This window comes from Dermacentor variabilis, chromosome 10, assembly GCF_050947875.1.
Source record: "Dermacentor variabilis isolate Ectoservices chromosome 10, ASM5094787v1, whole genome shotgun sequence".
NCBI classification, from domain to species: domain Eukaryota; kingdom Metazoa; phylum Arthropoda; class Arachnida; order Ixodida; family Ixodidae; genus Dermacentor; species Dermacentor variabilis.
In genome coordinates this window covers 50,944,057-50,970,113 of record NC_134577.1, presented here as the reverse complement: position 1 = coordinate 50,970,113, position 26,057 = coordinate 50,944,057, and the positions used below count along the sequence as shown (strand labels likewise).

Sequence of the window (26,057 nt, the reverse complement as noted above, 5' to 3'; positions counted from 1 at the left end):
GGATAGGCTTGAGCTTGTAAAGTCAAGTCTAGGGCAGAAGCAAGCTGACCCTCTGACCATAGTAGGTTGTCCTGAATAGTAGGATGTCCTGTTTTGAAATCACATTAATTACTATGGGAGTTAATGTCCCCCGCTAGTAACATATCCTTTCTACGAGTAGTAATTATAGCATACAAAGGGTTCGCGTCATGAACACCTGAAGAAAAATATGCATTGGCTAGAAAAAACTGTCCGACGGGCCGGAACTCTAGTAAAGCACCTCCTTCTGGCAATTATTTCTAATACCTTTACTCAAGCTGGACAGATTGAATAGCCTGCGGGGTGTGATCCACCACAAAGGCAACATCTATCATCTTGGGCCACACAATCACTGTTAGAGTGACCCTCACCACATGTGCAGCATCGTGAAGCAGATTTACAATCGCCAGCACTATAGCCATATCACCAGAAATTACGGCATTCTAGGGGACGTGACGCCAGCGGATCGACCGTGAACACTAAAGGCGACGCTTTAATTTCCGATGGACAAGAAGCACCGGCGAAAGTCGCAATCACCGACTCCATGAGGACTCCCTTAGTATCCGGAACGTGATTTCAGCATTAAACAGCTACCACACCCGGCCACAGAGAGCTTCTCCAAGGTCTCAAGTGAACTCAAGTTTCGAGTCGACGCCACACACGATACTCTTTATGCATGAAAGATGTTGTATACACGCACTCACCGGGATGGATGCAAACGAGGAACACTTGGGCAGGTCCGCTACACACGTTTGGTCTGGCGACCTGCACACTGTCTCGCCTCGACCAAACTGCCGGATACCAGTGATACTCTGGTAGTCGGGAGCCACCGCATGTAGTTGCTCCTGGACAGCCTTAGGGTTGTTCAAGCTGGCAAAGTCTCCACCCAAGGGCACCCTGCAGCGCGACGGGAGTGTTGCTCACGCACCTGCGGAGAGAGAGGCCTAGAGGTAGTCCATTTTGAAGAGGGGTTGACCAAGGCGAACGCCCATGTCCAAGGGAATTCCTGGACATTAGTGCGGTCTCAAATGTGCCAAAGTAAAAGGCGTTGCTTCAACCTAAAATGAAAAAAAAAGAAGCGAACACAGTAAGCAACGAAACTAACGAAAAAAATGATCCGTTGCTTAACCATACCGGCCCAGAGTGCAAGCTAAGAGGTAGAACGGCTGCTGTCACCCCGGACAAATTCTCGACGTTATCGCTGTTGCTGTGTCGCTAGATCAGCTGGCCACCCCATTCACAGACATGTGCTAGTACTATGCGAAACGAAGAGGAACTTGAGAATGCAGGGGAAATATAATCAAAATAATTGAAAAAGCAAACCACGTCCGTCTCAATTAATTTACTTTATCGCAGGGTATACTGTGCTAGAGAAAAATACTTGGACATCAATATTCCATATGGTCAGCTCACGCTGATTTAGACAGCCACATTCGACTCGTGAGGACTATCAGATGTCCTGGCATTAGTACATTTATGTATTGCAAAAGTTTATGATAGTGACGAACATGGAATCTTTATTTCAAGATAAGCAAGTTGCGCTGTTCCAGACTAGATAGTGGCCTGGATACAAGAGTTCCTTTCGGATTACGAATATATTTTGTTGCAAGCATGGGGTGACGTCAAGTATAAATAAACATACGAGAGGCATATGCCACAGGGATTACATTCTTTCACCACATTTGTTGAATAATTTGTTATCTTCTCTCCCAATTCATCAGGATGTGCAACTAGGCTGATAATGTACAACTAGGCAACCTGTAGGTAAACTCTCCGAAGTAACGAAAAACCTAAGAAACGACAAAGATCGAAAGCGGAGATCAGATGGAATTCGCGGAACAGTCAAAACTTATCAACAAGGCGAAAATAAGTGATATTCGAAATTACAACGCGAGTAAGACTGAGGAAGCAGTAAAAAAAATGGGCGCAGCATGAAATCAATGAGAAGACAACTAGGCGTAGGACAAGATGTATGTATTGAAAGATAAACAGGGTAATATCATCAGCAATTTCGAAGATGTAGTAAAAGCAGCGGAAGAATTTTATAATGACCAGTACAGTACCCAGAGCAGCAACGATACATTCATTGATGCAGTAATGAACAGGTTACAGAGACTCCTATAACCAGCGACGAAGTTAGAAGGGCCTTGTAAGACATGAAACAGGGAAAAGCGGCAGGAGATGGAATACCAGTCGATTTAATCAAACATGGAGGAGACATAATGCTTGAAAAACTGGCGGCACTTTATACGAAATGTCTATCGGCTTCCAAGGTCTCAGAGAACTGGAAGAAGGCTACGTCGGAGCGAGCAGGATGCACCACGTGAACGTGAAGGTCCGTCACGTGCGGACAGTACGCCAAGAACGCGGAGAGCACTTGCATGTTCTCTTCGCCCTCGACCTCGACAAACACCTTGCCAAGTCCTGTCTCTTCTTTCCTACGCCCGTTCGCCACGTGCTTGATATGCCTGATCTTGATCTGTTGCTCTTCGGCATCCTCCTTGCTGTCGACGAGCGAGAATTCGAGGTGAGTCACGTTCTCCAACGACCTGAGCAGGCTGTCCAGAAGAAAGTTCGCACTGAAGGGACACGCAACACTCCTGAGAGTTTGAAGCTTTTCCAGGCCGGATATATACCACAGGATGTCTCCCGGTTTCGCGACGATGCAGTTAGATACGTTCAATTCCTGGAGGTTGCCTCGCGCTTCTTCTATGCGGAGTCTAAGCATCGCCTGTCTGGCGTTTGCGGGCAACTCGTATGACGCCATCGTGGGCTTGTGGGGGATGCAACTAGCTCAGTGAAGCGCGAGTCGGGTACTGAGCGCACCACATGGCCGCCACCGCAATATGTATGCGCTGTGTTATCACGGACCAGCCGTGCAAGATTTGGGAGGGCGTGTCGGTATCAAAGAAACTGGGACGTAGCGTTTAAACACTATCGAGAATGCTTAAGCGCTTTCGATAGTCTATTTTTTAAAGCTATCATTGGTCATAAATATTTTTGCGCGAATGACTACGCCGTTGATAATCGGCCCTGATATGCGGGAAAGCACTCGCTGTGAATTGGAGAATTGTTTTGTTCATTTTTTAATTAAATTTGGCACCTTACGTGCCAAAACCAGCGCGAACCGCGTGAAAATAAATTACACCTTTACGCGCCAAAACCACCATCTGATTATGAAGCACGCAGTAGTGGGGGACTACGTATTTATTTCGATCGCTTGGGGTTCATTAACTTGCACCTAACGGACGGTACACGGGCGTTCTTGCATTTCTCCCCCACCGAAATGCGGCCGCGATGTGATCCCGCGACGTCGCGCTTAGGCCACTAAGCAACCACGGCGTGTCCGAACCGTATGAAGCAACAACCAATGCATCCTGAGAAAGCACAGGATTGCACCTGAGTGTTTTGTTTAAACAAAGTTCAGAAACAATAAAGCAAATGCACATGAGAGTGAACGAAAAGATAACTTGTCGCAGGTGGGAGTCGTACCCGCATCTTCCGCAATGCGCGTGTGGTGTGTGCTTTGCGAATCAAGTTACCGCGGCGGCCATCCTACTGCCCACTTTCTGGAGTTCTTGTGGTTAGCCCTATGTCTTTAAGGTTAGCCCCTATGACTCTGATATCTACTGGCATAGCCTTTGAAACGTGGCAGCGACGACTATAGTCACCTATAGACTTGAGATATAATCCGGTATATAACACTTATAGGAGTGTTAGTCAGCGCCCCTCGAGGCCACTTCTTTCCCTGACTTCGTATGGTTGTAAGCACCAGATGCGGCAACGCTTGCGCGCTCCCATACAGCCATCACGTGAGCCGCATCCGCGGCTGCATCACAAAGCTGGGTGCAGCCGATGCTGTTCGAGAGCGATGCGCTGCATAGCCAGCGTAGTTCCGGGGACGACGTATTTAGCTTTCGTGTTTTTGCGGGTGCTTGATGCGTAGCTTGCAGCAGAAGAACCGCGTGCGCTGCGCTTTAAGCGTGAAGGTGGCACGCGCACGTGCGTGAGTATAGTGTGCGAGCGGTAAGTTCGACAGAATCTTCGGTACCGAGACCAGGAAAAGGCGGCGCAGCGAGCGATGAACGTTTTTCTTTTTCAGCATGCGCGGCCTGGACAAGGATCGCAGTTTCGACGCGCCTTTATCTCTAGCGTGCTATCTACGTAAAGCACGAAGTGCCCAAGTTCGTTGCACTCTTATATGAAGCCGGGATGCCGCTGAAATTGCAGCGGAGGGAACAGAATGCGTTTTGGATAGGAAGAGAAAAAAAGAGAGAGCGATAAAAATGATCCAAGGTGCAATTCTACATCAGGAATACGAAGTCAGTCATCAATTCAAGGCTGAGTAGCGCTATCGCCACGCTAACTTCGTTTCCGGTACAGAGCGATGTACCGATGTGTAGAGCGCGCGAGCCGCTCTGGATGGATAGATGGATGTTATGAGCGTGCCCTTTGGAACGGGGCGGTGGGTTGCGCCACCAAGCTCTTGCTATTATACTGCCTAATGTCCTACCTAGGTAAAAAAAAAAAGAAAAATGAACACGATGAACTCCCACAACCAAATTTCCTGACCCCTATTGTAAACTTTGCTTTTGTACGTCTCCGTTCTTTGTCATTTCCCTACTTTTCTTCCACCAATCCTCTAATCGCCTCTTACTAATCCTTACTGCGGTCATGTTTACTGTTCCACTGCTCTCGCTGAACCCAACGGCGTCAAGGAGGCCAGTGGTGCCTAAATTGACCGCTGGGCAGACGTCTTCACATTCTAATAAAACATGCTGCATAGTTTCCCTAGCTTTACTGCAGCGAGCGGATACTTCTTGTTCCTTCTTGTATCTCGCTTTATAGGTGCTCTCTTCGCTCTACGGGGCGCCGCCTTGCGGTTGTTGCTGCGTCCGATACAAGGCGCAGGAGCATGCGCGTGGCACACAACCACGATGGGAATTGGCCGCAGAATTCAGAATTTAAGTGATAAAATAAATACAATGAAAATATTTGAAAAAGATAATCAGTATATTTAATGAGAATATATAACAGTGAAGCTTTTACGACTCCAGTCAACTTGAAAAGAAGAAGCAGGTGGGCGAATGACCTCGCGAGGCTCGTGCGCACCTTCAGAGAAGAAGAAAACGCCACGCGGAGTGGGGCCGCGTTCTGCACCGCTGGAACCTCTGGAAGAGCCCAACCCCCCGGTCGCGCCATGGAGGAGAGCCCCTTCGCCGCCAGGGACTTCGTGGTGGAGAGCGTCCTCGACTACTTGGAGACCGATGAGCTCTTCACGTGCGCCGAGGTGAACCGGCTGTGGCAGTCGGTCGCCCTGTCCCTGCTGCGAAGGAAGCTGGTCTCGGTATCCGTCTGCTGCACGCCGGTGAGCCACGTCGCTTCCGTTTCTGCGACCAATTCTCCAGCAATAAGCCATGAAGCAGCCTACGGATATGTATAACATAATGGAACCGTTTCGCAGCCATGCAGGTGGGGCCACTAGCTGATTGCGACCGCACTCACGTAGCTCGGCTACATTATTAGAGCAGCATTGTAGAAGTGCCAATTTTAGAGTATGTATTGTAGTAGTATTGTGCCGTCGGAGTACCAGCGTTGTATACTATTGCAGTATTACTCCTCTCCACCTCCACCTCTCATTTTTTGTCACAATAATAATATTTGGGGTTTTACGTGCCAAAACCACTTTCTGATTATGAGGCACGCCGTAGTGGAGGACTCCGGAAATTTTGACCGCCTGGGGTTCTTTAACGTGCACCTAAATCTAAGCACACGGGTGTTTTCGCATTTCGCCCCCATCGAAATGCGGCCGCCGTGGCCGGGATTCGATCCCGCGACCTCGTGCTCAGCAGCCCAACACCATAGCCACTGAGCAACCACGGCGGGTTTTTTTGTCACAGCGTCTTCTGCTCAGCTTTGAGCGTCAGAGCTCAGGATCGGTAAACACACTGCTGAATGCGAGGTTATACTGTGAAACTGGATGTGGAGCGCTAGAAGCACGTGTGATAGTTCAAAGAAGCGGCAAGCAGCAGTGAAAACGTGAGCGCGCCGTCGCAGGACTCGGAGCGGGCTGCCCTCGCCTCAGCGCTGGGCGGCTCGCACGTGTGCGTTGACATCTTCTGTTCCAAGTTTTCACGCTTCCGAAACATCGCGCGCATGGCAGGACTGCGACCGTCGCTGGTGTTCCTCTCCCACCACGTCGACCTCGGTGAGGACAAGCGAGGTACGCAACTTATATATATGGCGCCGCGGGAGTGCTGGAATCGTGACAGTTCCGGAGCTTACCGTCGGGCGCGTAGTGTTTAAATAACGCGGCACGCTAACTGGCCGTCACACCGATTGCCGCGTTGCTTGTGAGCGACGGAAGGAATTATAGGAACAACTCAAACATAAAATGTATGATAAATGCATTCTGTTTTTCCGAACGTAGGGAGCCAAAGCAGCGTTAACAATGAGACCTAAGAGCCTTAGGGCCGCTATAACAGCCTTGGAACGGAAAAAAAAATATCAGGCGTAACTCGGAGACAGGAAGACAGCTGTGTTGATGGGAAAGCGAGGGAGTGCGGCTAATATTTTATTTAGATTAGGACGAGCAGTTTTGGGCAAGGCTATTAGAGCAACAGAACGCAGAAGTGGAGGACGCAAGGTTAGGTGGGGCCATGAGTTCTGGAAACTTACAAGCATAAAACGGAGTCAGTTTACGTATAGGACAGTGGTATGTAGTTGAAGAAAGCTACAGAGGGCTTCACCCTGCAAAGGAGACAAATCGACTCATTATCGTGATTATGAAATTGACGCGGAACCGTGTTAGCTGGCTCGACGACAAAGGTGGCAATGGCACGACAGCTCGCAAGCTGTGGAGGCTAGGTGGGAACAACTAACGTACTAAAGCGAACAACTATCTTCGTTTCTTTCGCCTGTTTTCGTGCTGGTCAGCGGACTTCTTCCGCTGCAAGCATGTCCCCTCATGCGACCCTGCATCCGATCGAGCTAATGCTAGGCTGAGTAGGACTCCTTGTTGGCCTAGTTTGTGCAGGTTGATCTTGGTGGGATTGGCACAGAACAAGAGGACTAATTAGCATACATGACAGGACAGGTGCTGTCGTATATTCTTGTTTGACGTCTTATCGTGTGCAATTTTTAGCAAATTCAGACGCAGGTACCACTTTGAGACGTATCACTCTGAGACGTATCACTCTGAGACGTATCACTCTGTGAGACGTAACACTTTGAGACGTACCCCTTTGATACGTATCACTCTGAGACGTATCATTCTGTGAGACGCATCACTGTGACACGTATCACTCTGTGACACGTATCACTCTGTGAGACGTATCACCCTGAGACGTATCACCATGAAACGTATTAATCTGAGACGTATCACTCTGAGACGTATCACTCTGAGACGTATCATTCAGAGACGTACCAATTTGAAACGTACGTGCTGTCGTGTGAGAGCTTTGCGGCGTCTTAAGTTGCCAATGTCTGAGATCGGCGGTGGCGCTGTCGCGTTTCTTCGTAGCAGTGGAGAGCTGGGCTATCGAAGCACCTCCTGACGGCAGCGTGGCGCGTTCGGCGTCATAACCTCGTGAGCATGTCCTGTCCAGTCGTCTTGCCCCGAGCTTGCTCTCAAATTCAATGGTCAGAGGAGTATCGGGCCTGAGGGGAGTAAACGAGAGGAGGAGAAAGGGGAGGTGCGCACCCGTTGTGGTGCCGTCTTCGCCATCACGCTGTCGTCATTCCGTTTCATGCCGATGTCGTCGCGCCTTCGTCGTCATGCCGTTGTGGTTCTGTTGTCACGTGGTCTAAGCCACACCGCCGTCGGTGTGGTGCCGCCAGTTATATTGTCGTAACGCCGGCTGACGTAACAATGTCATTGTCACACTTTAATGAATGTCGTCCGCACCAAAACATACCGAACATAATTTGTGCCGCTACCGTCAAACATTTTATCGACGCTAGCCAATATACTGGATGCATTTTTTAGACTGTACACAATTACAAAAAATCATCTGTGGCTTATACCACAATTTTAGTCCTTGAGGTGGATTACTCTAGAGGCATTACTTGCGCACGAAATCGAAGTGCATAAACAACGAATTACCGAAAATTCGCTGAATTTTTTTTCTTGATTGCTTTACGGCACATATTGGGATTTATGAATTTTAGCCGGTGAGTTGGCAAGTCTTATGCAATTGGAAAGAATTCCCAGGGAGACATCACTTTCGAGCTATTCATTCCCATAACGGGTGACGAAATTTGGCGTTCCAGTTACTTCCAGTGCTTCAATGCATGAAACGGTGTTTGTAAATAGAACAACAGTGCAACAGGACATCAAAGCCGGTACGATACTCGGAATTCGTTAAACTCACCATATAGAATTTGTAAATTGCAATAGGTGTTAAGTAATCATAGTAAAAGCGTTACTAGTTAAATTTATTATTTAGACAATTACGCATTTTGGTTTCTCGTTTGAGGTCCGCCTTTTCGAGTAATCTAGTTCAAGGATTAGAATTGTGCTATCTGTAACTGGCGATTTTTAAAACTTTTGTATAGTATTATGAAAAAACAGCGCGTACTTCTCAAGCATTTTTAGCGTCGTCATTTGTTCTTCGCGGCCCACATCAGTTATCCCCTTACTTAGACAGTCATCGTCGATTATTTCTACAGCTTTCCATATCGCGGCGATGCCTGCCAAGAAATCATTACTGCAATGAACAATTTGCTGTCATCTGACGGACGCTTTGTAACTCGGAGGAAATAACCCATATTACGCTTATCATTGCAAAACAGTTGCGGAAATCTCTGCGGAACAAAGCGAATAGCAATCGGCTGATTTCCGTTTGAATGGTACACCATTAATTGGAACCAGCGCGTAATTCAAAAACGTTGTGCACAGGCGTGATAATTAATAATAAAAAATTTTACAGGCGGCCCATCCATGTGTATGGTTTCTGTGACGTCTTTGCCGTTTCGCAGTATTCAGCTGCGTTACTAGTATTTCCCATTGAGATGAGTAGCTCTTCACTGGAAATTTTTATCAGTCGAGGAAAAACTCGACGCTTGAAGTTCCAGTGAAGTGTGAACATTTGAACAAACACCAGACCTGCTGTCCCCGCGCAGTGGTGGAGCGCCTGCGCGAGTTCCTGCACCCGGGCTCAGTCATCGTGTATTTCAAGCTGGAGCTCGTCCCAACCGTGAACGACGCCGAGGACGCCACGCACGAGGGCATCTTCGGCGAGTTCCTGTTCCGCATCGCGGAAGACGTGTCCGCGGAAGCGGCAGCCACCACCTCCGAAGAGGGCGATGACCAGCCGTGGCAACAACCGGATGGCGCCATCCCCGGGTGAGCAGTCATGGTAATTACCGCTATGCCCTATGTGGGCCCCAAAATAACTGAGCCTGATGTCTCTCAAATACTCGCAGCCTAGTGGATGATGGTACTGTGGTAGAAGGAGACCAGTACCGTATCTACTCGATTCTGTCGCGCACTTCTTTTCCCAGAAACACGGCCAGTGCGTTTAAACGGGGTACGGAACACAAGACTGATAGTGGCCAGCTATTGTCATTGTCGTTCGAAACAGCCGCAATCCAATCCACGCGTACACTGCAGCTGGGAGGGGGCGCGGTAGCTGCGACATCGTTTGTGCCTGCTTTGTAAGCTCATTAGGCTACCATCGCCGGCAAAGCGAAATACATTTAAAATGCCACGGAGGGAACCGAGCATGAGAAGCTACGGAATAATGATAAGGAGGCGTCCCACAGCGACGATGATCGACCTCCTGCCCGCTGTGGCTGTAATGCAATAAAACTTAAATCAAATTATTAAAAAAAATTGTTGCTGTCTCTTCTACAATAAAAATCTTGTCGTTACGTTAAGATTAAGTAAACTTAAAGGTCAAGTCGACGTTAAAATCTGGTTAGTTGGGTCAATGTTTGCGTTACAATTAAGGGCACGGTAGAACTAAGTGCTCGTTAGAATCGAGAAAATGTGGCACAGTCCCGCCGGTCGCCTGAAGCTATCCTAAAGTCTTGAAGCGGTCACAAGGTCTGCCTAATGTGGGGGAGGGCGTGTCACACCTCAGTCCATATTCCGAATTTTGACGTCACTTGACCAAAGAAAACCTAGTATGCCTGATACCACTGCCGAGCATTTGATTTATCTATGCATCTGCTTAAAGGCTAACAGGTAAAATCACGGCAGAACTAGTTGACTCTACAGTATGTACAGGTAAGGTACTGAAAAGGATACGCGAAAGAGCTTGCGCTGTATTTGGCTACTAATGATGTCCTTTATTCGTAATGCAGAATACAGGAAGCAAAGCAAGTATAATGGGATTTACAACGATAATGGGGCTCATTCATGAGCTGCTTGAATTGCGTGTTTACTAAACAGAAATGCAACAAGGCTTCCAGTCCTCGCTACATCACTCTGTGTGACGGGATATCTCAACCCGTGAACGTGCGCGCCTTTCTGCTTGTCAGCAATAGTATCTGCAGCAACGCGGCTATGAATCTTTACGAGAATTTCGAGAAAAACACAACTTGCGAGGCACGTTCATTCACACTCCAGGACTGGCACACTGATGCCTGGATAGGATCCACACTCGCACAACACGTAAGGCGAGTGTCGGCGCACGATACGTGAACTTGAGCAGCCAGTGGTGATTTGAACACGCTCCATCCCTGCGACCACGAATGCGATGAATAGCTGAGCCCGCCGAATGCCGCAACTTCTCTGGAAAGTTCAGATGATGGCCAATGTTAGTAGTTTCTTATGCACTCCTTCAACTGATGTTATTATGATTTTATTTGCCATCAGGTCAGTAAAAATAAAGCAAGAGGCCGGCATCAGGAGGCCTAAAGAAAAAGAAATATATAGGGTTCAGTTGACAAGCGTTATCTTCCTTGGACGAAAGGTCCATTTGTACGGCAAAGTATAGGCAACACGTCCGACTTCAGCCGCTTGGAACTGGGTGCGCCTGAAAGGACAAGCCGTCTTGAAATACTTTACAAGACGACTTTGAGGTCGTCTCTGCAAGAGACTAAAGAGACTTCGCAAAAGGACTAGCAAGTAGGTTGACCAAGTAGCAAAACGCTTCAATACTGTTGCAGGCCGTCTTCTTCGACATCTGGCTCGAACCGCGAACGGTGGCGACCCCGTGGCCTGGACGCGCCGTCCGCGCCGCCAGCGGTCCTCGCTGCAGACCTGCCCGGCCCGTCCGACCCGGTGGCACCGCTGCGCCCGTGGCCTCGCCGTCCGCGTCTGGCGTCGGGCGGCGAGCGAGGTGCGTTGTTTCGCAACGTGCTCCCCGGCGTGCTCGTGTTCCAGGCTCTGCACGTGACCGCGGCCAACATCGAGGGCAACGCGGTCACCTCGTTTTTCACGGAGGAGGCCACCGGCAGGACCGTGCAGGTATCGGCGATCGGGACGAATGGTGCGCTCCAAGGAAATGGTTCCGCTGAAAATTCAGCCAGGTCGAAGGGCGCGCCTTAGATATACATCAGCAATGAGCAAATGACGGTCACACCCAGTTACGCGCAAAGAGCCAAGACCGCTTGTAGTGGGTACGATGGAGAGCTCACATCACAAATGGGGTAGGTATACTAGAGGGCAGGGACTTCACTCATAGTTTCTGCAGAGTAGCTGCTCGCTAACATTACCGGCTATAGCTCGCTGCCATTTTACGACTCATAAACGGTGGAAAGTACGACGAGCTGGGGACGATATTTTTCTTTCATTTCGCTTCTACCTCAGCCGCGGACCCTTTCAGATAAGGGTGCTTGTGTTAGCACCCGAAGGTTGCTCATCTGGCGACAAACTGATTTACACACCTGAAGGTGACAAAATGTTTAGTCTGAACGCCCTAACTCAAGTGCACAGACACATTAAACACTGATTCTGGGTCGTCGTTGTTGCGAGCTGCAGTGAAAACACCCGGCCCATTTCGGTTGTACTACCTCCTGGCAGGTGACGTCGGCGGCTGTCTTCAGCGTCATGCCGAGCAGCCAGCTGGAGCCACTCATGCGCCGGCTGAGCGAGGAGTTCGGCTCCACCGACGACGCCATCGCCGTGGTCTTTCCACGCAACCAGGACGAGGTGCTCGGCGAGCTGGAGGCGTTCGAGCGCCACTTCCCCTCCGTGCCGGCGCTGGCGAACCAGGCCACCGAGTTCAACGTGGACGGCCAGTACGCGCCCATGAGCAGGCTCAAGATGATCCTGCTGCTCATCAAGCTGCTCGACTGAGCCCGGTGAGTGGTGTACGTCCGGGCTGTGAGATCTCGGTAGTCGCGCTCTAAATGTGGTGGCGTAAATATGCACATTTTTAATACTTTTTTCTTTTACGTTTAAACTGCGTTTCTTTACCGTAAAGGAAGGCGATAGCCCTCGCAGACTTGGATCTTCTCACAATTTTCGCAGCATCGCAATATCACGTTTTTATCACAATTTTCAGGGGGGGGGGGAATGCACTGTGATGCTGTAACAACACTATCTAGGGCCAACTACCATCATTTATGGCGTATTAATTGCTATTTCGTCGAAATGGCGCCGCTTTTACCTATTGGTGAAATTCGCGCTGTGGCAAGTCTACACGCATGCGTGACACAGCACACATTCTGCAAATGCATGCACGTATACGCATACCATTACACTTCTATACTGCCTTGTCCACCTGTAGATGTAGCATACGTGCACATTGCGAAGCCATGGTGGTATTTTGCTGTTGTAAGCATTTGACTCCTATAGTTTCAAATGACGTGCGTAACGTGACGTGACGCTCATTTCGTCAGATTTGAGATGGAGCTGACGGGACGAGCTGTGGATATAAATCTTTCGAATGAACAAAATTGAACATTCAAATATATTATCGCAAACATTAAGGATGTTGTTTAGAGAGATTTACAGTGCCTCTCCGGTTCTCCCGTTTCTCCTCACTCAAAATGGTAATAACGGTCGTTTTTCTCCAGGTATCGCAAGTGGGACAGAGCTTCGTCACCAGGCCCTACGCTGCCCGGCGACCGCGCCGTCTGAATTGTATATAATATGTAAATTAGAGGTTGCCAGAAAGGGAACCGCGCATCAGCGACGTTCGATCGATTGTTTGCCTACTTAACAAATTCGCGGATACGTTATACTTTTGCGAGAATTTCGCATATATGTGGTTAAACAGGTGTACTTTGTTTTAGTAATTGTGCTTTCAAGTACGGGTCAGTTGAACCAGTCATGGCGACGTCCACGGAAGCGTTCTTGGGTCGAAGTTCAGCCTATCACTCTTGTCTTACGCTCTTCTGAGAGACGCCCGTTTCCTGCAGTCGACGCGGTCTGTGTCAGCTGTCAGTACAGGGCTCTCAGTTCATGTCCATGAAAATGTTTACGAGTTGACGCGGAATTTATTACGTTCGCGCTGTAATGATGTTGTATTGAACGTCTGTTTCGCACAGCTGACACGGGCTGCTGGTTGTACGTCCGTTTGAAAGTCAGTGCACCAACTTGCTTTTTCCTAGAGTCTTTGTCAACTGTCTTGCTCGTTACTGTGGCGCAGTCAGTGTTAGCTGTGCTCTTGTATTGTTCTCTGGCGGAATAAAGTTGAAAGTTGTCAAGTGCACTTTGGGTATGGTCCTGTAGAGTTCTCATCCGAAGTAGACAGGGGAGGATCAAGTGTGTGCGAAAGCTCCTTCAGCAAGAGTAGCATACACAGAAGGAGGCAACCTGGCTTATGTTGAGTAAATAAGTAGATTCTTGCGCGAAGCACGCGAATGGAGCGGACTGTCTAGTCGGCACTCTAGACAGCCTAGCTCACTGCAGAACTACACTGTCTAGAGAGAATTGCTTTCCTTTTGAAATCGCGGAGCAAAGATATCGCGTTCACTGTTGTCTCGTTCTTGCTCAAGTTTGTCAGCAAGATCGCATTTTCGACGCTGATTGTTCAGTGTAATGCATGATCCTGTCTCTTGCCTTATTTTTGAATGAAAAAGAAAAGCCAGGTTACCTTTGTCGGCGCCTCCTGTAAGCATCTCCTGAGCGATAATGAAAAAAAAAGAAGAAATTCGAAGGTAATCGAAGAAGTAAACTTATTTTGGAAAAGCAATGAGATTCGTAGCAACTTTAACCATGCCGCGCGCCGGAATAATCATGTGCTTGCGTTGTACCCGAAGGTAAGATTCCTTCTGCAGTCGAATAAGTGGCAGTGCTACTTAAATGCTGCGTGTGTTCTCTCTACAGCGTCTGGCGTTGGAAAGTGTGCGCAGATTTCCCTCTGCCTGTTCTGTTTCTTGTTTAACTTCATGCATTATCAACTAGGTCAAGTTAGCGTTCTGGTGGTGGTGGTAACAACTTTATTGAGATTCTGCTCAGTTATCTGGCAGGCCCGAGTCCTAGAATGGCCCCTCACGAGGAGCGACCCTTTCGGCCCAGGCAACGAGGGCTTTTTGTAGTTTTTCATCCGGCGTTCTGAGCAGCTCCTCCCACGTCTGTTGTGAGGGAGCTGGCAGGAGCGACCTGGGAGGGGGTAAGCCCTCGCACCCCCAAAGAATGTGATTTTGGGTAGCCAATGTTTGATTTGTGCAGTTTTTACATATTGGGGTTCCATTGCCCGTTGGTCATTATGGCCAGCCAATGTGGGCTGGGGAACGACTTAGTTTGGATTCGACGCAGGATTGAGCCTTGCGCTCGCGTGAGGCTTGCGTTTGGAGGCGGGTAGATTCGCCTTTTTTGCTTGTAGTAGTTTGTTATCTCCTGGTATGCCGTCGGTGCCTCATTCGTGGGATCCTGGTGAAACCGTGTCGCGTTTCGCCACCGCCTTCGCTGACGGTTGCGGGGAGCCTTCGTGACAGAAATCCGCTGCATGCGTGTGCGCACACAAGCTATCATCATCAGGGGCTAATACCCCCGTAAGCAAGCAAAATATGCACCGGCTCGCAGCGCCGTAAGGTTCGTGGCTACTCGCTTTGAGTACGTTAGTTGCGATGACACTACTCCTGTGGACGTCGTCGGCGATTTCAGTGTGGATGTGCCGGGACCAAGAAGGGAGCAGTTCACGCGTTTCGTGTTGCAGACGTATCGCTTGTGATTCCACACCGACCTGGCCCCAACCGACCACCCAGCGGCGTACGTGCATCGATCTGACATTATCAAAGAACGCGTTTGCCGATCAGTGTATATCAAAATACATGTCGATCAGTATATATCACAGCAACCACAAAGCCGTTGTGACTGTCGTTACTAAGTGAGAATGAGCGATTCAATAAAATCTTTACAAGTTTTCCTACCACGATGTTTACAGCTTCGCTGATCATCCACCATTGCAGGGCTCAATGACCTTAAGTTTCTTTCTCTCTCTCTCTCTCTCTCTCTGTTCAAACAAACTAAAATGCGGCCCGTCTTATTCTTCAATAACACGTATTCACCCACTTGCTTTCATTCATTTATCACTAGAATCGACCGGATCATCGTTTTTAATCCCTCAAATGCACTTTTTTTTACTCCACCCGATTCCTCGCCAATCTCCCTTAGTTCATACGAGGACGATACTGCACACATCTGCAACGAGTCATCCGCCAAAAAGCTTCACATGCGCCACTGTCTTTCAAATAATCAACATCGCCACTATTCTCTGACCAAGCCCGCAACGTGAGCGCGTGATCACGTGATCCGTGCAGCAGAAGCAATCTCTGGCTCGAGCGCCCTCCATCATCGAAACCATCGTAGTTTTCACCGCAAAGCTATCTGACGCTGTCGACAGCTCTGCGACAACGGCTTCAGTGCAACCCAAGGTTTCGTCGAAACTGACTTCGGCACTGTGATCGACGCACGTAAGACGTCAAGCGCCATGAAACCTGAGCCCACAGACAAGACTCCTAAGCAGCAGCCGCAGAGCGCGAACACCATCGAAACGGGCATCAAGGACAAGAATTCACTCAAGGCCCCGGAGTCCAGGAGGGCGTCCTCGAAGTCAGGAAAGTCGACGCCCAACCTATCGAAACGCTCGAGCCAGCAGCAACACCTGGAACGGGGAAAGCCGCGAGGAGAACGTGCCTCTTCAGGGTCTGCCGAGCAACCTGGCACGGTTCGCAAGGCAACAGCTGGCGAACTAGACAAGGTGAATTCATTTCGACATGTAGCTTTACCTGGCCTCTTTATTTAGGCCTGATTCACGCAGTTCTCATACGTCCCGTCCCTTCACCTTTACGGAGCCGGCGTTTGTTAGGGGCACTTGGTCACCGCTTTCTCCTCGCGTACGGGACGTCGGCGATGACAATTATGATCATTGGCGAACGCTGTGATATCCCGTTTTGTGTAGGAGAACCCGGTGAAGAAATTTTCTGTGTAAGCTATATTGCCATGTTGTCGTGACGGGGATGACTGAGCAGTAGCGCAGCAACGGGGGGAGGGGGGGGGGTCGTGGGCCCCGGGTGCACGGGGCCAGTAGGGGGGGGGGTGTCACATACGTCTGAAGACACCCGAAAATTGTCGATATCCTCGCCTTCCTCGACTACACACGGGGGGGAGAGAGGGGGGGGAGTGTAACAGAAGAGCTTAGGGAGCCCCGGGTGCCAGACGACCTAGCTACGCCACGGTGACTGAGACACGACCAGATGTGCGCCCTGAGAAGTTCACTTTTCATTGGGCGAGGTTGGAACTTATGTCGAGCGAAAGAAGTAACACTCAGACCAGAACGACGACAGTGTTGCAATTTTAGCAATTTTGTCTCCATATTCAGCGACGTTTTCGGTCTGTTTAGCGACAAATGTTTTCTATATAGCGACCAGCGACATTTCTTGACGACATGGCAGAACGATTGGTGACTTGCTTGCACAGAAAGTTGCTTCTTAAGAGGCTTTCTAAAGTATACATTAAAGTTCAATATCTACAGGTATAGGTAGAAGAAATAGGCGGTACGGCGTGTGGGCTTTGTGACCAAACGCTGTGGTTAATTGCGCCGAAGGATTTCAACTGCGCTCTTTATTAAACCCATTGCCCAAATGCTGTTGGCACTGTATTGTTTTAGTAAATACGTTCCATTGGAGGTCATTCGCAAGCGTGGCAGTATAACTTATCGAAATTTACTGCAGTGAATTTTATGGCAGCATTTAGATCAGCTGCAGAAAGGCGTACATATCGGAGCGACTGGGTTGGTCCTCGGGAACCTGCACGCACGGCTTCCACTCCGCACGGCTTTGGTACAAATCAATAATGTAGGATAATCGGGGGGACAAAGGAGCAGTAACGTAGTGTTTGACCTTTATAATGGTCGCGTAAATATCACCGCGTTAAGATAACGATACGGGTGTCGTCGTGGATTATCGACGTTCTTCAACGAATGCCGACAAGTATAGAAATTTCGGGCATAACGTAGAACAAGTGCTTCATAGCCCTCGGAAAGCCGGGTTACCTGTGATATCTTTCTTAAACCGTGCTGGGGGTATTTAAAACCTTACAAGGCGGGCAGAAGCATAGTTTCACTTATAACCGTCCGAATGTCTGTAACTATAGTAAGACCGCCCCAGTGGCTTAGCGACTATAATATGCCGTTACGCTGCCAAGGTCGAGGGCGCGATGTCAAATATACCGGGCGCGATGGCCGCCTTTTGATGGGGGCGAAATGCAAGATAGCCTGTGTACCGCGCCTTTGGTACGCGTTAAAAGACCCCAGGAGGCCAAAATTAATTCGGAATACCGCGCTACGGCGTACCTCATAGTAACATTGCGGGTTTGGCACACAAAACCCAACAATTTCATTTCAATTAGTGAAGTAAAGGTCCTCCGCTACACCCTTCTTTTAAGTTCGACGTCAATTCCTAATCATCTACACGGACACTATAGATGAAAGTGAAATGATTAGGTTGATGCGTTACGTCGTGTTGGCCCATATAATGAATTGTTCCAAAGCGTCTCCAATATTGACAATTCATGCTATATACGGTTCATGTGACAGTGGCTTTACAGCAAGATCTCGCGAAACTTTAATGACTTATGCGTCTAAGTTTGGTGACACACTCAAACAAAAAAATGGCAACGCTGCTCCTAGGTTCCAGCGTAATCGCTTGTGCTCGCAAATGCGTTCAAGAATGCACAACACTGCTCGCGTCACGCACGCGATCTGGTGAGACAGGGCTATTCCTCACTATATAGAAACGTAGAGAACATTCGAGGGAGTTCCGATACATTAACGCGCGTCCTTCGCTGAGCGATTACATTATAACAGTGATTGGCCGGTGAAAAACGATCGACAAAAGCCATTAACGATTTACACGCGCGCCTAGATGATCTTACTGCCTATTTTTCCGGGATTTCGCTCTTCGCTAGAATTGTACGTTCGAAAACAGAGCGTGCTCCGTGCACTCACGTTTACACCCCTACACTTGGAAATTTGAAATAAATAATAAATAAATAAATAAATACCAGGCGTCAACCGGTACGTTACGATTGTGGTGAGCAAAAGCCAAATGGATAACGAAAGAGACGCAACCTTGTGGGAGGGACAAGGCTCGAACCTAGGGCGAGGTGGTAAGTCACATTAAATAGAGGACAGCCTAGAACACCTGAAGAAAACACGCATACGGTGCTGGCTTTCGTGTTTCTAGCGAAGCAGGGATCATATGTAGTAGCGTACTTAGAAATGAAAAGAAACAAGGGTGTCTAATGAAACAAGACGGCGGGAATATTTAGTGACGATTCACGAGGCGCAGTTGAAATCTTGAGAATTCTGATTTATACACGGAATCAGCGCAACGGCACTGATGAGTTAGTCAAGCACTCGGGAATGCAAGGCTCGCTAAATTGTATTTAATGTGTTGAGTGTGCACACACAGCGTACGTGAGCACTGGGTTGCCTTCTTAAGGTGGTTGTGTGACAAACGGGTTGAAAGTTTTCCTCCAGCGCTGACAACAGTGTGCGGCGATTTTTTTTGCTACGACCAGGAGGCCACGCCAGTGACCCCGCAAGACCGGCTTTCCAGAGCACCGACACCTCGTAGACCGAAAAGTGGAACGGAATCTCCGGTCGGGTCAGGGCAGAGAGACGCAGTTCCGGCCAACCAGAACATGGTTACCGTTGGTCGCGAAGGCGAGGGTAAAAGATCGCTACCAACAAGTCGCAGTCGTACACGGAGTGCGGTACCGACTCCGGTACCGCACACTCCCGCGACTCTAGTCGCTGGCCAGCAGGTTCTACCCGAGCAGCACACGACAATTGAGAGCGCAGCCGAGCCAGCTCCAGGTACACAACAAGGCCCAGAGATCCCGGAACCACCCGTGAGAGTGGCGGTGATAGATCCCCATGACACGGGCAGGCCTTGGGAGAATCCACTCATGGTGAGCTATGTTAGTCCGCCTGCACCGCTCCACTATCAGCCCTGTGCGGTGCACTCGAGCAACGACTCATTATTCGGCGCGAAGGTTCGGAGGCGAAGGAGATTTGGAGTTCTAACTGTGACCGATGCGGCTCGACGTACGGCCACTTTCGTTACGTGTAAGGCGTTTCGTCGCCATCGTATCCCACGTGTTATTGTTGCGTTAAGCCTGACAGACGGAAATGCGTGTAGTGAGTGAATGCAGCCTTGGAACACATGGCGACCTCGTACCATGTGAAAAGTACCGCCAATCAAATAGCAATCAAGTGCACTTTTGTTCAATGATTTAACTGTCAATTGTGAAGGACTGCGAAGAGATGACGACGAAGGCTAGCGAAGGCACCCGCTATCACGTGGCTTGGCAACTGCAGTTTAGAAACGACTGCTTTCGTTGGACGGGTATTCTTCGTAATTTAAGGGTATGCACGGCGCCAGAGCCAAACTGTTCACGCTTCCACAACGCCCGGCCGCAAGCTCATGTGCGTCTCATTTCGGAGTTTCCCATTTGTTTCAGTGCCTGTACACGCCCGAGGATGGCTTGCAGCCGATGGCCTACGCCGTGTTCGCCTTCTTCTGTCTCGCCTTCGCGGCACTGCTGTTCTACTTCTTGATTCGGCAGAGCTCCGGTAGGACCCACGGCGCCTGCGATACGCCGGCGTGCGAGGCCTACTCCAGGCTGCTGCTCGCCTCCATCAACTCGTCGGTCAAGCCGTGCGAAAGCTTCAGCCGCTACGTCTGCGACGGCTGGCGCAGCGGCCACGACCTGAACGTCAGCGAGGACGCCATTCTCGCAGCACTCGACCGGGTGTATCGTTTGGCGGCGGACAGCGAGGTGCCGACCAACGGTCAGAACGCGATGCAGCGCGCGACCGCCTTCTACCTGAGCTGCGCGTGCGTCAGCAGGGGCGAGTGCGACGAGCTCCAGAAGGTGAAGGCGCTGCTGCGACAGGCGGGCATCGTCTGGCCGCACAGGGCACGCAGTCCGGCTGTCGTGAAGACGCTCCTTTACACGTCCGTGAGACTGCGCTGGGCCAGCCTCCTCGACCTCGAGGTTGTGCCGCGCAAGAGGGAAACGCAAATTTACCTACGAATACCGCCATGGTTCTATAGCCTAAGTTCCAAACTCGCGGAGCACCAGCCTTCGCCTGGCGCTCGGAAACGATACTTCGACGTTCTGAGACATAACTTCAAGAGCGAAGGAGACATCGTTACGGATGAAGACATCGTGGCATTTGAGGACGCCCACATCGCGGAGCTTGACATTGTGGGCCTTTTAGATAGCTACGAGAGCACAAGAAACGAGGCGACAACCAGTGACTTGTTTATGTACAGGACGGCCAAGGGCTATCGTGCGGTTTGGATCGACGCTTTGCGTGACTACGGCGTCAAGATGCGCAAAAATGACGATATCGTGTTCGTGACCAATAACCCCACTTTCGTAAACAATTTCCTCGTGAAGTGGGAGCAGTACCGTGAGGAGAACATGCACATGTTCATTTCCTGGGGCACCGTCCAGGTGGCGGCGCTGTTCTCGAACCAGATGTTGCAGGCCAACTTCTACGGCAGCCCGTCAAAAGCAAGGGCCGGCCATGGCGCGTACTGCTTCAGCAAGACGCTCCTCTTCGTTGGCGACGAGGCAATTTACGCGTAAGATAATTTGCGTGGCTCATAGAAGTACCGGGTGTCTCAGCTAACTTGTGGCAAGCGTTTAAAAACATCATGTATGCGCTGCGCGTATCCAACATTGCTTGGTGTGTTCTTTAGCGACCCCAAATACTTTCGCTGTGAGCTTACGTCAATAATTAACAAATTTTTAGCTAACCGAAATGCAAATACTGATATAAGCTAAATATTGCTGCAACATAATTGCTACGATACGATGATAAGATTACTACACATATGACCTACGGTTTGTTAAGGGCAAATGTGGTGCACAATTTCACACGTGGACATATGTTGCCCTAAAGTATGGTCATAGATGGCTATGTGAAACACCAATCTATTTGAAATGTATTTAGTTATAAGTAGTGTTTGCAGATGCTTATTTTTCACGTAACGTTCTATAAACGAAACAAATTCGCATGGGCCGCATTGTCGCGCGTAGTTTTATACCAACTCATGAAACATAGTTTAAGGTACACGTGAAAAGTTTCGGCAAAGGAAACCTGTACGGTTTTTCTAAAGCTTTCGCCTCTGAACGAAAGTTTACTCTGGTATGGGTATCGAACGCTGCACTATCGCATGCCAAGGTAGTCGCTCTGCCTTCCACCAAGTTTCCTCGAGCATGCGGATTTTCCCATCTCATTTATTTGATCTTTCATATCTAACAGGGTGCCAGATCTTTGAAATGGTGAAATTGAAATATTGCTGCATAATTCAAAGCATACTTGGTATCTTAATATGAATAAATTTTATCTACTCGTTTGAATTCATTACAATCGGCAACGCGGTCGGACGTGCCGTCGAAAGGATTTTTATTTCCTTTTTTTTTTGCATACTGAAACACGAACCTCAGTGACATCATTCGCTGCCAGGCGTCATGTTCGTGAGACAATTATTTAAACCGTCGGGTTTCAATAGCCGATTAACTTACATAGAAAAAAAAATGCACAAGGATCTTGTTTTCTACATTTTGTGCTTTGATATTACCATTGTCACATTGAAAGTTTGTTACAGTCTATTGCAATTATTTCTACCCTAAGTAACAATTATTAACAGCGAACGTGTCAACCTACTCCCACCGCGTACTTCAACGCTACGTACCCGTGTCATGCTCTCGCCAGGTAACAATTAACGCAGAATGCCGTCAGATTTGGAACGTGTCTTCAGGAAGCAGGTTTTCTTTGCCGTCGGCGTCTATCCAAGAACATCAGTCAAGATTAAAACAAGATTAGTGTTTGTTAGGCATCTAAAATTATTTTACATTAGCTTTGCTCCACCCGTTTGGAGACGATGCAGCGGTGATGGAAGCCGTATATCTGTCCTGCGCCCAGAATCTGAGCATGCTCACAAAAACGAAGCTGCCGTTCAGGTACCGGAACGAATTCCTGCCAGAGGAGTCTGGTCACGTGGCCGAGACGGTCGTCGCGGACGTTCGCCGAGCCCTGGAACGCCGCGTTCGCAGTTGGAGTCGATACGACGGCAACGTCACCATTGTCGGCGACTGGTACTCCACGCGAACAGCGCTCAAGTACCTGCACGAAGAGGGCAGCGCCAACGCCCGCACCGGGACCCGGCAAACGAGTGCGTCACCGTTTCCCCTAATCTCGGAATACTGCAGCTCAGCTGTGCATCCGTAATGGTAACAGCGCGAACAAGACGGCGACCTGTGCCCTTTCGTCCTGAGCCCTTTCACGTCCTGTGCCCTTTCACGGAGTGAAAGGGCACAGGACGAGCGCTCGTCCTTTCTCTCCGTCGCCATCTTGTTCGTGCTGTTACCATTACGAATGTATATCAACTCGGCCAACTTTCCACTTTAATACAGCTATGCAATCGCAATGGCATTATGCATTCTACGCGACATATATTTAGCTTGAACGGCCGCGGAGGCCCATTGGCTTAGCCATTCTGCTGCCAAGTTCGTGGTCGCGGATTTGATTCACACGCCTGGCGGCCACATCTCGGGAGTGGCAGAATGTAAGACCCCCCTTGCAGCTAGATTTATGTGCACGTCGGAGAACCCTGTGTGCTGGCAACTGCTGACTCGGAGCCCCATTCTTGGTTCGTAACATCAAAGTAACTCGGTCAATCAGTCTGGACGAGTGTGAATTATTACAAATTTGGTGCCAACACCTGCGCAATCTCTTTGGTAACGCCTGCACGACCCCGCCATATCATATCAAAAGCCATGTCAGAAACTGTCGTACGGTTTTATGAGGCTCATTGCCAAACCAACTACGTAATAAATAGCTATGCAAAGTATAATTGAATTTTTTATTAGAAATATAGTTATGTCTGTTGGGGCACGAAAGAAACGCGAAAATTTGGGTTCAGAGAAAATCTGCAACACAGAATTGAAATACCTCTAGCGCTCACAAAAAATACAAATAAAACAAATAAAACAAATAAAAGTCACCAAATTAGTAGCATGTCTCCTCCTGATTCTTGTTTTTGTCTAATCTTGTCCATCTGACACATAATTAAAATTTCTAGGTTGTTATGAAGCACCATCACTGTAGCTGCAGACCTCCACATTGAGCGGCTGGTGAATCGCACGAAAAGATTTTACTTTGTAAAGGCCATGTTCTATTGTAACTGGTTTAAAAACGCCAATTCTGTCTTTCTCTATGTTTATGAAATGACAGAGGACGTCAGATACCGTAAACACGAGAATCTGAGGTTTCGAATGTGTGCCCTTGGTTTCCCTTTGCCAACTCGTACTATTCAAGCACTTATTCTGGGTAAAACAATGTCTAACAGAGTGCCAAAATCTGTAATTGTTACCTTCCATTGTAGATACTTATGCCAGAATACCGCAGGCCCATTTTCTGCATCAATGACCAATCTTCAAAACACTTCCGGAAGCGCTTTCGTCACCGCGTCCTTCGCGCACGGTGACTTTCGTGCATTGATTCCCGATAACTTAAGTTTCCCTCACCTTCGGACTCCGATCTTTTGCCAAAACTACACCGGCAATTTGCTATTCATTTAACCCACAAGAAACGCCAGGCTAGTGTAAAACATGTTTTAAACGTAGTGCGTCTCCGTTCTGAGAGTTTGTTTAACACAGGTGGAAACACGCTGTAAATGTTTTTGAAGCCTTATTAGTTCTTTGAACATGAAGTTAACGTAAGGAAAAGTAAGAAATGCACACAATCCGATAAATTTCTTTTGTTATACATTGGACCGCTGCTTTTCCTAGTAGACATTAATGATATAACCGCATGCACTGACGATAGCGTAAATATTAAATTGTTCGCGGGTGGCTGCTTATACATTACAAGGTGATTCACCATACACATGACGAAGTAATCCCCAACAAGAGACTTACTGCGATTTCTGAACAGTGCGATACCTGGGACATGAAACCTAATGAAGAAAAACAATTTTTTTGCGCATAAACAACAATAAAACATATTCTGCCATAGCAATACACTATTAACCAATCAGCAGTCACTGAAACCGACTCTTTTGAATATTTAGATGTAACAATCAACAATCGCTTGAACTGGTCACAACGCATCAATAATGCTTGTGCGTCTGCTCGGCGTAAATTCGGTCTGCTAAGGAACACGCTGAAACTCTCACCTCCACCCGTGAAACTCAACGTTCAACACACTGGTAAGGTCGAGATTAGAATATGCTTGCGTCGTCTGGGACCCTTTCACGAAAATAAACATTAACAGACGGGAAAACATAAACAGACTTGCCGCCCGCTTCATATTTAATTGCTCTGCAGGTTGTGACTGCCCATCTCATTTGATGAACGAAAATACCATTGCCATCCTGGAATCCCGAAGAAAGGTAGCACGTCTAAAATTGCTTTCCCGCCTCTGGAAATGTTACAACTTGATCATTCATCTTATCTCCATTCCCTATCAGCCAGACCTACTAGGAATCATAATTCCGGCAAGATAACCCATATTTTTGCGGGCACTAACTGCCTCGAGTTTTCCTTTTTTTTTTTTTTGAATAGCAATCAACGAATGCAACTCCCTGGCAGCCGATGTATTTCTGTCCAAAAACGTACCATATGCCACGGAAAAACTGCATTTGTTGTAAAAGTAGTTGCGTATGCTTGCTTTAGTGCATGTTATCCTGCGCGTCAAGAAGGATGTTGTCTATCCTCGCTGCGTTAAGCTTGATAAGTCTGCATTGCTTGTTGCAAATCTTTCTTCCCTCTCAATTTTTCCACAAAAATTCTCCTTTCTACTTTACGCACTTCCTTGCACTGTACATGGATGTTTTTATTATGACAACGTTTTTTTCTGTTTATTATTATTTTTTCCTTCTCCTTAGGATGTTTGTATTTCGCATCAATACTGTGTAAACAAATACACTCCTGCCTGGGCCACATGTTGGCCTGCAGTATTCTGTAATAAAATAATAAAACCCACCCGCATCTTAAGTTTTGATTTCGCAGACAGTGGGTGGGGTGGGATGCTTTCCTTGGCTTTGTTATGTGTTGCCGTCTTATGGCTGTGATTATATATATATATATATATATATATATATATATATATATATATATATATATATATATATATATATATATATATATATATATCATCAGGAAGTGTTTCGGAAATTGGTAATTGATGAGGAAAGTGCCTGCGGTATTCTGGTACACGTATTTAACTGGATACACTGGATGGAAACAACTGTAAATTTTGGCACTCTGTCAGGCATTGTCTGACATGACGAGCTTTCGAGCGATTAGCGCGGTGCAAAATATTCGCGGTTTCGCTTCGACGGGGTGTTTACACTGTGTTCCTTGACGTCGTTGTCTCCAAAGGCGGACCCCAGCCAGACATGGGCAAGTCGCTGGTGGGCAACTGGCGTCTGCTTCCGCGGGATGCTCTGTCCGACCCTACACTCAGTCGGCTGTCGAGTGCCATTGAGAAGCTCCGGCTATACGTGCTCCAAAACGGCAGCGTACCGCAGGGACCGGACCTGTCCCTGTTGCCGTACGCGTTCAGCTTTCCATACTTCGACGCGAAGGCCTCGGCCGCCTTCAACTACGCCGG

At 48.5% G+C, this 26,057-nt stretch overlaps 2 protein-coding genes across 2 annotated transcripts; both read left to right on the top strand.

Annotated features, from left to right (window-relative positions):
* Positions 1 to 5,181: 5,181 nt before the first annotated feature.
* LOC142559230 (uncharacterized) lies at positions 5,182 to 13,619 on the top strand. Its single transcript, XM_075670858.1, has 6 exons — positions 5,182 to 5,386; positions 6,076 to 6,241; positions 9,142 to 9,364; positions 11,134 to 11,434; positions 11,990 to 12,270; positions 12,988 to 13,619. Exons 1-5 carry the CDS (start codon positions 5,219 to 5,221, stop codon positions 12,263 to 12,265), a joined length of 1,134 nt encoding a protein of 377 aa, XP_075526973.1. The 5' UTR covers positions 5,182 to 5,218; the 3' UTR covers positions 12,266 to 12,270; positions 12,988 to 13,619.
* Positions 13,620 to 18,950: 5,331 nt separating this feature from the next.
* LOC142560531 (uncharacterized) lies at positions 18,951 to 26,053 on the top strand. The gene is made up of 3 exons (XM_075672706.1): positions 18,951 to 19,333; positions 19,886 to 21,018; positions 25,826 to 26,053. The coding sequence occupies exons 1-3, from the start codon at positions 19,064 to 19,066 to the stop codon at positions 25,929 to 25,931; spliced, it is 1,509 nt and encodes a 502-aa protein (XP_075528821.1). The 5' UTR covers positions 18,951 to 19,063; the 3' UTR covers positions 25,932 to 26,053.
* The last annotated feature ends 4 nt before the right edge of the window (positions 26,054 to 26,057 follow it).

Bases quoted from the DNA above. Each gene is read 5' to 3' on its own strand.
- LOC142560531 (XM_075672706.1), top strand. From the start codon at position 19,064: ATGGTTACCGTTGGTCGCGAAGGCGAGGGTAAAAGATCGCTACCAACA. The intron at 19,334-19,885 runs GTGAGCTATGTT...CATTTGTTTCAG, and splicing joins CTTGGGAGAATCCACTCATG to TGCCTGTACACGCCCGAGGA. The intron at 21,019-25,825 runs GTAAGATAATTT...TTGTCTCCAAAG, and splicing joins GGCGACGAGGCAATTTACGC to GCGGACCCCAGCCAGACATG.
- LOC142559230 (XM_075670858.1), top strand. From the start codon at position 5,219: ATGGAGGAGAGCCCCTTCGCCGCCAGGGACTTCGTGGTGGAGAGCGTC. The intron at 5,387-6,075 runs GTGAGCCACGTC...GCGCCGTCGCAG, and splicing joins TATCCGTCTGCTGCACGCCG to GACTCGGAGCGGGCTGCCCT. The intron at 9,365-11,133 runs GTGAGCAGTCAT...ATACTGTTGCAG, and splicing joins CCGGATGGCGCCATCCCCGG to GCCGTCTTCTTCGACATCTG.